Source organism: Ostrea edulis, chromosome 3, assembly GCF_947568905.1.
Source record: "Ostrea edulis chromosome 3, xbOstEdul1.1, whole genome shotgun sequence".
Taxonomy (NCBI): domain Eukaryota; kingdom Metazoa; phylum Mollusca; class Bivalvia; order Ostreida; family Ostreidae; genus Ostrea; species Ostrea edulis.
Window position 1 is genome coordinate 68,099,038 of NC_079166.1, and position 11,694 is coordinate 68,110,731.

General features: G+C 36.6%; 1 protein-coding gene across 3 annotated transcripts; it reads right to left on the bottom strand.

Moving 5' to 3' along the window:
* Nucleotides 1–614: 614 nt before the first annotated feature.
* Nucleotides 615–11,454, bottom strand: LOC125674204 (43 kDa receptor-associated protein of the synapse-like). 3 transcript variants are annotated; one of them, XR_008801147.1, is made up of 7 exons: nt 10,294–11,454; nt 8,118–8,216; nt 4,636–4,758; nt 3,918–3,971; nt 3,613–3,812; nt 1,095–1,284; nt 615–802 (listed from the first exon to the last, which is right to left on the bottom strand). XR_008801147.1 is itself a non-coding variant. In XM_048911302.2 (6 exons), exons 1-6 carry the CDS (start codon nt 11,002–11,004, stop codon nt 697–699), a joined length of 1,293 nt encoding a protein of 430 aa, XP_048767259.2. In that variant the 5' UTR covers nt 11,005–11,454; the 3' UTR covers nt 615–696. The 3 variants fall into 3 exon arrangements, 1 of the variants encoding a protein (XP_048767259.2); XR_007370050.2 differs by having other exon boundaries at nt 1,095–1,963; XM_048911302.2 differs by lacking the exon at nt 1,095–1,284.
* Between the last annotated feature and the right edge of the window lie 240 nt (nt 11,455–11,694).

The window sequence follows — 11,694 nt, forward strand, 5'->3', positions numbered from 1 at the left end:
CACAGTTGGTAGAACACCTGGCTAGAGATTCGTGGGCCTGGGTTCAAATCCCGATCTGGTCCGTTGCATTTTCTCCCCTTCTGTTACATTTGGTGCCGTAGACCACTCCCTGGAACTGATAGGTGAAAATGCCTGCCAAGGGATTACGATCCTGGGTTGATGTCCTCAAGTGTGAAGACATTTAAGGAAGAAGGAATGTAGCGGTCAGGCGGGTTTGATCGCCGGTGGCAAGATAGCTCAGTTGGTAGAGCATCTGACTAAAGATTAAGGGGTCCAGGTTCGAATCCCGGTCTGGTCCGTTGCATTTTCTCCCTTCCTGCTATACGTATAATACGTCTAATTTAACAGCTGGCAATTCTAATAGAAATGAACGTAAATGTAAATATAAGAAATAAATTTCAGTTATGAAAACACATGAGGGTATGAACTGCAGCGATTCACGCCGGCATACTTTATGTAACGCGCTTCATGAGAGGTGTGAAGCGTTGTAGTTCATATCCTCGTGTATCATCAACAAATGTAGACCTCCGTATTCTATAAATTCCCCAACTAAAAGTATGTAGTGTTGAGTAACACCTACTACACCAGGGTAGTGTTTGTTTTATCAACAAAAAGATGTTATATGCTCTTAATATCAATATTGCACTTCTCTTCGATGTACTGTGTAAATTGATACAATAGAAAAATATAAATAGATTAGTGTGAGAGTACTGGGTTTCCAGATGATCGATTTCTACAGGACGGACACGGCCTTTTCCGTCCCTTTCTTCCCCATGTGTATCGGGCCAAGTGTGGTGTGCATCTGGAAAAATAAAAGCAACGTTTTACACTAACATCAAATCAGAATAAAGAATTCTTAAGATGAAAAGAAAACATCTTGCAACGCTATGTCATTACATAGTCGAATAATTCCGAGATTTTTGATTGGCTGAGATCCAACATATTAGAAAAATTCACCTGCACGTGCCTTTGAAGGGGAATAATATTTCAATTTTGATTTCTCCAACTTCGAACAAAAATGAAATTGAGAATTTTCAAACTGATCCGATTGATAATTGATTGGTCGTTCAATGAAAATTCACGTTTCTACTCACTTTCGACTAAGTTTTGCACAAGTAGCTGTAATGGAGTAACAATTATTATCTTTTAGTGACATCTATCCCGATCTGAAGGGACCAGTTAGATGTCGTTTGGCAGGTTCTAGTAGCTGATTTCGATGTTCTAAATCATCTTGTCATACAATTTTCAAGTATAGTTTGGGTTTTTTAACAAAGTTCGCCGTCTCTAGGAAAAGGAGGCACATGAGCCACATCGCTCACCTGAGTTACTCTGGCCCATATTTAAAGATTTTTCTCTCTATAGACGCATGTAAACTTTTTATTCCTTCAGTGGCCCCAACCTATCCTGGTGGGCCATGACTTTTACAAACTTGAATTTGCACTATGTCAGGAAGCTTTCATGTAAACGTTTTTGGCCCAAGGTTTTTTGATCAGAAGATTTTTAAAGATAATTTCTATACATATGTATGTAAAACTTCGATCCCCTATTGTGGCCCCATCCTACTTCCGGAGGTTATAATTTTTACAAACGTGAATCTGCACTATGGCAGGAATCTTTCATGTAAATTTCTACTTTCCAAGCCTAGTGGATCTTGAGAAGAAGCTCTTTAAAGATTTTCCCTACATATTTGTTTGTAAAATTTCGATACCCTATTGCGGCCCCATCCTACCTCTGGGGTTATGATTTTAACAAACCTGAATCCTCACTATGTTAAAAAGCTTTCATTTAAATTTCTACTTTCCTGGCAAAGTGGATCTTGTGAAGAAGACTGTTAAATGACTCCATCCTATTTTTGTAATTGTCTCCCCTTTCAACTGGACATGGCCCTTTCGTTGAACAAACTTGTAAGCCCCTCACCCAGAGATTCGTTTTGCTAAGTTTGTTTGAAATTGGCCAAATGTTTCTGGAGAAGAAGCAAAAATTGTAAAACGTTTACAGACGGACAGACGACGGACAACAGGCGATCAGAAAAGTTCATCTGAGCTTTTAGCTCAGGTGATCTAACAACCTGAAGGAATAGAATGAATATTATGAATTTTCAGAACTATGCAATTTTAAAGAATGCGAAGGATAGGAAATACGAATGAAGAAACGTAATAATATGTACCGGTAGACAAGCTGCTATTTAACAAGAGTACCGCTAACGGCACAGCATACACCTGTTGGACCTGTTAGCACATTGAATTGATTTCATACACATTCCGAATAGAAAAGTCTTAAGTAGGTTATGATTCGCCAATCTATCTGACATTTGAACTGATTATGTATTTCTCTGAGAAATAGGTTGTGGAAAAATGTCAGTGCAATATCTGTATCCATGATGCGAAAAGGTTCAGAAAACTATTTCACCTACTTTTAGCCCTAAAGTAGGTCACGGTGCACCAATCAAGTTGAAATGTGAACTGATTATGTATTTATCCGAGAGGGAGGTTGTGATAAAAATTTCAGGACAATACCTGTATTCATAAAGAAAACAAAATCTGGAAAACAATTTGACCTACTTTTACTCCTAAAGTAGGCCATGTTGCACCAATCAAGCTGAAATGCACACCGAACTTATATTCCTCCGAGAGGAAGTTTGTGACTAATATTTCACAGCAATATCTGTATCCGTAACGGATACAAGGTTTTCTACTAGGCGATACTACGACCTTAACCTTTGACCTTGAGTAACAATAGACACCCTCGATCCGCTCGGCAAAAGGTGTATGTGTACCAAGTTTGACGGTCCTAGTCTCAATGGTTCGGTCTGTATCCTGCCGAAAAGGTTTTCCTATCAAGTTTCACTTCGACTTTGACCTTGAAGAGCAACATGACTCTGAACATAATTAAACAGATCTTCTTAACACAATTAAACAGATCTACTGTTCGCCATATCTCATTTTGTTTTAAACATGATATTTTCTATTACGCAATCTACATGTATATTTAAACAAAAACATGACACGGTCCATTTTTACATAACAAAGAATTGTGAGTGCTGTATCTCATTTGAAATATTAAGATATTTTTTGACTACTAGAAATACCTCAGTTAAGCATTATAAACATTAAAAATGGGAAGATAGAATTTAATTTTTTTTTTAGTTCAAATCGTGTCCATGCCCCTTTTTAAATACACTTCATTGTTTAATAAATCTGGTTACAAGAGAGTACTAAACTATACCATTTTGTATACTGATCTTTCTTGCAGAGTTGAAGTGTATTTCAATCTTCGCACTGTGCACTCCCTATTTTTTGTGTTCGATAGTAAATGCATGATGTAAAATTAAATTATTCAATACAATAAAACAATTATTGACTTTTTCTCAATATGATGTTTTAGGTACCTGAGAAGTACAATAAATGTATTCACCTTGTCCTCTGAACTCGTTGAATATTATACATCTCAGGTCATTAACGCATCGCATTGATCGAGAAATGTCAATATACATTCTTCAATGATTATTTCTTGGGGGGGGGGGTGTCTATAAATATACGTGTTCTATTGATTGATCATGATACTGGTGATATAATTCTACTCATCAAGTATAAGAACTGAAAAGGATTTTACTTTGAATGTATAAGATGACCACATGGTAGTTTATCCAGGTTTTCCGGGATTTGGCCCATACTTTCCCCACACACTCCACAAAAGAGTTCCAATTCCGCCGTTAAATGCGCGATGTTTTCCTCGCATTGCTGAGCGGCAAATGAGTTACCAGTCATGATATAAAGTTCGGCTAGCCTTGTGTTACAATCCAATATTCCCATCTAAAATGTAAAACGTTACAAAAACAAAGTTACGGATTCTAAGTTCCAATAAATTACATGGGAGAAAACAAATAATGGATCATTTTTATCGATATTTTTATATACCCTGTTTCCTATATCTTCTGCTAGCTGCCGTGCTTTGTGGTTTATTTCTATGGCCTAAGAAAAACAAAAACAAAACATAGTCATAGATTTACAGTGAATGAAAATCAAGTATTTTTCATTTACTTGTACATGTACAGTATATCGATACCTGGATATGCAACTGAATAAAATTGCATCGTTTCTTTGTGTAAATAGTGTGTAATGCATATTCAAAATCAATGATTTAGAATGTGTCCTTGTAATTATTTTCTACAATACTATTATATCTTAGGTACATGGACATATGTGGTGCCTAATGCAAGTCTTCTATTCGTTGTAGGATAGTAGTTATGGCGATCGCTTCGCCACCGGAAGGTCCTGAATTCGATTCCCGATCCCGATTGCCGAGTCAAACCTTAGGCGTTCAAGTGGCTGTTTCTTCGCAAAGCGCCCATCATTGAAGAGAAAATCACGAGCCTTTTGGATAGAACTATGAAAACGGAGGTTCTTTAACACGGTAGGCGTTGACATGTTAGAGAACCCTCACTGTTACGGCCCTGACCGCTATGTATTGGTTGGCATTTGTGGAACTACAGCTGATGATGTTCCTTTATGAGAGAAAAATTCCGAATGGGACGTCGAAAAAGAAACAAAGAAAGACGCCGAATATCCGGGGTTCTATGGAGGATATCGCAAAAGCTCATCCGATCCCTGTAATTGCAATTAGTGAAGTAATTACCTGTTCAAAATCTTTGAGAGCAGTCATGCACTTCGCCATTCCTCCCAATACTTCTACTTGGTTCAGGCGATCTCCCATTTCTACAAAGAGGGCGTAGGATGACTCGTACCGCGGGAACGATCTCTGAAATCATCATCATCGTCATCATCATCTCAATCCCCCTCTCTCTCTCTTTCTCTAAGTTGAGCAATATGATAAAATACATTTAACACATTCCCATTCAAAAAAAAAGAATCATTAATCAAAACTTCCATATCTCTGTTCATGCATGTTTTTCTGTGAGACATATATTTATGCTGAAAAATTCCTACGGTCATGACACCAAATGATTTGTGTATGCTGTTTATAAACATAGGGACATCTGCTTTAGATCGATACTGAAGTGGGGGCTTTAAATCGGCGTTTACATTTCTCTCTGATGTCTACTTTTGTTAAGCATGTATATTACAAAGTATATTTATAAACATAAACAGTCTTAAAAGTACTAGAGACCAAGAAAAGATACAAAACATATGTGCATTATTCGTATAAGAAAACATGTTGTATGAAACACTTGGTCTGCAAAGGGGCTTCGTTTTCCTTGCGAATTAAAAAAAAAGTGAAGTTGGTGATTTTAACTTTAGACATATCTTGAAATTGCATCATTTTAAAGGTTTATAATCATGACATAATTTTACACTATTTTGAATATTAAGACGTCACAGAGTACATCGTTATATCCATATTGTTAATTACTCATTCAAAATAACAACGATATAAAGATGTTTTCTTCATTTTTTTAATCGGGAGCTCTTTTCATATTCAAATTATTTGTAATATATAACAGAGTCTTTTTATGCATTATTTGAATCTATTCCTCTAAATGATAAGTGTAAGATCCAAAAATAAAATCCAGTGTGTGAAGACTTTCGATTTAGTCATGAGCATGTTAAATAAATGCTTTGACTTTCGATTTAGCCATGATCATGTTTAACAAATGATTTGACTGACTTTCGATTTAGCCATGGTTGTGTTTGATAAATGATTTCTCACTTTCGATCTGGTCATAGTCATGTTTAATAAATGCTTTGACTGACTTTCGATTTAGCCATATTCATGTTCGATAGATGAAGGAAAGGAATTCCTTTGTAATCAAAGGACACGATTTGGAAACAGCAAAGTTGCATGTATTACCAAACGAAAGAACTAATTGTCAGGATCAGAAGAGCTGAGAAAAAGATTCATATATTCTGTGTAGTTGATTTGGTTTTAACATAAGTTTAGACTTAATCCGTCCATGAAAGACGCAGATATGGAAGAGCTAGAAATTTTCACAAGGATTGTGATAAAATTATGTTAAAGTTAAGTTGAGAAAATACAGAGAGTATAGGGACTAAGACCAACAAAACATATTTTCATGTTAGATAAGACTGATATCATCAACATTTTATATCGAATTAATTAGTAGTTGGTTAGATAAGACTGATATCCTCAATATTTTATATCGAATTAATTAATAGTTGATAGAAGGTTGTTCACACCGTACTTGTATTGGTTTTGGATCATTAGAAATATACATTCAGACAAATAGGTCATAAGCAACATGCATTTAAAAAAATATATTTAGAGGACAATTTCTTAATGATCAACCGGCCGCGGAATCCTACTGAGTGGTTAGGTCGCTGTCTTCGCAACCGGAAGTCCCGGGTTTGATTCTGGATCCTGGAGCTGCGCCAAATCTCGGACGTGACTGTTCCTTCGCCAAGCGCTTGGCATTTTTTAGAAGTGAAATCACGGGACTTTTGGAGGTCACGTGTCACGATAGGTGTTGGCACGGTAAGAAATTCTCACTGCTACGTCCGTATGCGTGACTTAACGGATGATGACGTCTCCGAATCAGTGAGAAATTCTTGAATAGGAACCCCAAAAAACCAGATTCTTAATTATCATATTCATATAGTAGATATCAATTTATGTAAACGTATATTTTAAAGGAAATGTACATTTGTTTTCTTCATTGGAAGTTTGACACGCTGATGCAGTGTTTGTCCATATAAAACGTTTAGCAATGATTAACCTTGTCTATGTACAAAATTGAAACCTTGCCTGAAAGGGTCCGACGTTTTGTCTGATCATATCGATTACGAACGTACAAAGCAATCTGGATTTAAAAGGCAAACACTGTTGGACTAAGGCAAAGATACATGTATTCATTACAGGCACCCGTAGTGTGGATAGCTTGAATAGATCTTATAGGTACATACTAGCTGCAATAATGTAGCCCTCTCTGATTTTTTTTTTTTTTTTTTTTTAGGGAGAGGGCTACAACTCCTTAGGATCTCCGTAATGGTGCAAATGCGGGAGTGATTCACTCCCGCAACATTTGCGCTCACTCTAAACATTTCCTGACTTTCTTTACGTAAATAAAATGATATTCTGTTTCTTAGTCAATATATAAATTTACAACCTGCAACTTAAGATTTGTGAGGCTCTATTCTACCGTTTTCAACAATTTCTCGATTCATATTTGTGCGCCATGTTTGATGTACTGAAGTTTCAACTTCCGATTGTCAAGTCATTTGCATATGCCATATAAGTTAGTATTTACATCAATGGACAAGTATGGAGGCGAAAGTTATTTCGTCGGTATTGAAAAGGTTTGAATTTAATATCAAGTTTTGAATTTAATATCAAGTTAAAAACCGAACAGCAGAGTGTAAATTCTTTCTGTAACAATATGATTTTCCTTTCTTTGTCGAAGTGGCTCGAGTAACTACATTTTCGCGCTGATTGTCAATGTTCAGGTTTTTCATTAGATCCACCTACGAGATCTCGCGATAACAAGCATGGCGGAGCAGACGAAGAATCTTGCATGCTGTACATTATATTTAATGAAAAACACCTTTATTAGACATGCCCGAGCACAAAGTTGGTACTCCTTTTGGTGTAAACAACATTTGGGACTAATACACAGAGTTTATTATCGGTTATTCATAAAATTATTTTGCACCATTACAGAGATCATATGGAATTGTAGCCCTATCCCGAAAACGTCAGAAGAAAAAAATTGGATAGGGCTACATTATTGCAGCTAGGTACATACCTCCCCCCCCCCCCTCCTCTAGAATGAAAATATTTTTTATACAGAACCAATAATTTATCCAAAATATGTTATTTCCTCACCGAACACCTTCATAAGTCGTTCTGAATAGTCAGTTTAAACCTTCTGCACGTTTTTGAGATGACCACTTGTGAGATACTAATATATGTATTATTGGTGTTTCTGGTATCCATATCCCTTTTGTAATGTATACTTTATACACTAGATATTAACTTTTGCCACATCTGGATACTTTCAATGAATTTAAATTGAGGTATATTGTTTATAAAAAGACACAGACTCTATAAACAAGGAAGCTGATTATCCCCTCGGTGCGCATGCGTGTTTAGAATTTGGAACACTTGCGGAGAACAGGTGCGTTCTATATAACAATGCAGGTTACCTCAAAATCTTTTCTTTTTCTGTGAATCTCCGCAAACGTAAACAGGCATCGAGCTTGAACGGGGCGGTCGGTCCGTAGCATGGCATCCTTCATAGACAGCTTGAAAACACAATGGAAATGATTGATGGGAATTCTGTGCAGGTACTCAGGTGTAGACAGGTATGTCTCCCGCCTTTTGGAATTACTTAAACATTGAACACCCAGAGACAGGTTTCATCTTTAGATGAAAATGTCCAAACAATTTATATCATACATTGTAGATTCCACCTGGCTTAATACGAAACACACTGAATTACTTAAGATGCACATAGTTTCTGAATGTGTGCATTGATTTTTATTTTCCCCTCTTTTCACATCGAATCATTCTGTTGAAATTGAACTTCTGCCACAGAAATCATATACATGTACTTAATTCTTTTTAACCCCCCCCCCCCCCCAAAAAAAAACAACAATGCAGGTTTGACGTGTTTCATAATTAGAACACCCCTGTTCTTACATATATAATACAAATGTTTCAGATAAAGGAAATACCTTTGTGTCAGGATGGCACCCCCTATCTGAACTATCAATAATATTAATTATCATAGTTCGTTTGCACAAAATACACCATTAACCTTTATCACAGAAAATAGTTGTCAATTAAGTCGCAGACTGATCGCATCTTGCCTTCTGACTATTCTTAGAGAGGAAGTTAGGTCTAATAGAGACGCGCTGTTTGTGGATCCTTGCAATTATCGCATTAAACACAAACATGTGGCTTTCGTTCCTCATTCTTGGAAATCCAGTGAAACAATCGAGGATTACCTTGCAATCTTTGTTTATAAACTTGGAGTGAATTGAACCAAGGTGAAATTCAAGCATCGTCATTTTTTTTAGTGCATTTTATATACACATACATACATGTACATCCATCCATCCATCTCTCTCTCTCTCTTTATCATTTATCTATCCATCCATCCATCCGTCCGTCCGTCCGTCCGTCTGTCTGTCTGTCTGTCTAATTTGTCTGTCTGTCTATCTATCTATCTATATCTATCTATCTATCTATATATCTATCTATCTATATATCTATCTAATCTATCTATCTATATTGTGGAACTACATTCTAAATGTGACCAGCGCCTTATTTTAAGACTAAGAAATCAAATGATTTAACCAATAACCTGTGCCTATAGTTTCACAGTAGAGTACATGCTTTACATATGTCCCGTGGTCAGATTAAAATAGTGGGTCTGAGATCCCAGAATCAAGCTCATGAATTTCCCTCATTATAGACTGGTTTTGCGATATCTCAGTCTCTCTTGTTGAATATTTTGTTGTCCGAAACGATGTGTAGATTTCATTTTGAAAATCGAAACAATAGACAATAGGTATACCCCCTGCATGATATCCCATTCTCTTACTAATTATATAATGAATTATACAAACTCCGTGCCTTCACTCTACGCGTTTACAATTAAAAATATAATTTTTTTAGTAAACCCAAATTTCGTTATTGGTTATGCACTATTACAAATTCTATAAAAACACATCGATCGTTTCTTCTTTTATTATTTTATTGATTTAAAATCCTTAAAGTTTAGGACCAGATGTAGCGAATTTCAAATGAAACAATGAGAAAAAAAATTCCCAGATGCTATGATCGATTAGTAGGGGAATTAGGAATTTTATAAACAGAAGAATGTTCATCAATGTGTGTGGCATATTCATACCCACCTCAACGGTTCACCAGCCTCGCACTGCTTCATACAATACAACAAATAGTACTAGTTCTACTATTGTCTGATAGTATTTAAGCGAATCTACTATCGTCTGCTAGTATTCGTTTGAATTTAATAATTCTGTGGGGATCCGGGTTAGAATAAGTCTTCAGTGCCCTTGCTTGTCGTAAGAGGCGACCAAATGGGGCAGTCTTTTGGATGATATTGCAAAATCCGAGGCCCCGTGTCACAGCAGGAGTGGCATGTTAAAATAATTCCCTGCTCAAAGGCCGTAAGCACCGGACATAGGCCTAAGGTTTGCATCCCTTCACTGACAATGGTGACCTCTCCATATCAGTGACAAATTCTCGACAATATTTGATTAATCTATCGAATTCAATTTTTCAGCACAATAAATTAAATGCATTATGAATTGATATAGCTTACAATTAAATCTCTGGCGACACCAGGCTTACCTCACATTGTTCCATGGCGTCATTGAAGTGTCCCATGTGGAGCAGGGGTAAAGCAATTTGACTCTGAATCCGTCTTCTATACTTGGATAGCGTGGTCGCATCCTGCTGTATGATGTCTAAACATCTATCATAGTACAGATGTGCTGTCTCATAATCCTTAATCTTGGAGAAAAGCTGTCCAAGGCTTTCAAACACTAAAAATTTCATGTGCAAGGAAGGGGCTTTTTCAGATCTACTTAAAACGGTGTCGAAGTTATTGATGGCATTATAAAAATCACTGAGACCATGATACGCCTTTGCCAGACAAATGGTTGCAAACGATTTAATTTCCCCGGCATTTTCGTTACTCGCTTCCTTTACAACACAGTTTTTGGCATATGAAATACTTTTCTTGAACTCTGATAATTTCTCATATCCTCTTGCAAGGTTAAAATACGCCTCCTGTAAAAAATCAATATTGTTACACATGGTTTTAGAATTCAGCATTTCAAGTTGTTGGTTAGCACACACGACAACTTCACGATACTTCCCCATATCAAAGTAAACCATGCATAGAAGATTTAAAGTGTTGAATTTCTCAGGAAGTTTCTCTTTCTTCGTCATTCTTCTTAACGCACTTTTCCATTCAGTGGTAGCAGCGTCAAATTTTTGATCTGCATATAATCGCGTTCCTTTATCAACCTTCCTCTTAGCAGCTCCTTGTCCCATCATTAGATAAAGATCCACAAATTATATGTATTTCTATCAATGAATGTAATACACATCATCAGATTGATTCTTCACAGCCCGCTATAACTGTCTTTTCTCTTTTACCAGCACGTAAGATAAAAACATGCAACGAAAACTAATTAGATTCCATTAATTCTTGCACGCGTCTATACTTTGTGAATCGCCATCGTATCACACTGCCGAGTTCAAGGTGTTCATTTCCTCTATAAAATGTCGTTAGACTAGTACAAATCTAAAGTTTATTCATTTTCCCCAGAAGAAGTAACTAAAAATTAAGCAATGTTTAGAACCTTTTAGCGAACAATGTGCTGTTCATTCGCGAATCAGGAGCCGTTGGATTCTGAGAGCGAACTTCTCACGCACCTGCCGAAAGTTAGCCTCCTTCTCGACAAATATTTTTCATTATGCCTTTTCACTTTTTGCGAAAAGAATGAAATCGTTAGTTTCACAATAAGAGCCAAGATGAGCAAACCCACGGTTTGTTTTTAATTAGTATGAGGAGCTTCTCGCTTTAAATAATTTTGTAAATGCATGTCATGTTTCGAAATGAAAGCGAGCTTTTGCTGTGTTTATGGGCTTCAACCTCTCCAAGAGGCTAGCGTCTTCCTGAAATGTGAAGTGTCGGCATATGGATTTCATTGCAAATTTTAACGAAACGTTTAAACTGGCTCT

Coding starts and splice junctions, on each gene's coding strand:
- LOC125674204 (XM_048911302.2), bottom strand. CDS start 11,004: ATGATGGGACAAGGAGCTGCTAAGAGGAAGGTTGATAAAGGAACGCGA. Junction 8,217..10,293: donor ACGCCATGGAACAATGTGAG/GTAAGCCTGGTG, acceptor TGTGTTTTCAAG/CTGTCTATGAAGGATGCCAT. Junction 4,759..8,117: donor GAAAAAGAAAAGATTTTGAG/GTAACCTGCATT, acceptor TGATGATTTCAG/AGATCGTTCCCGCGGTACGA.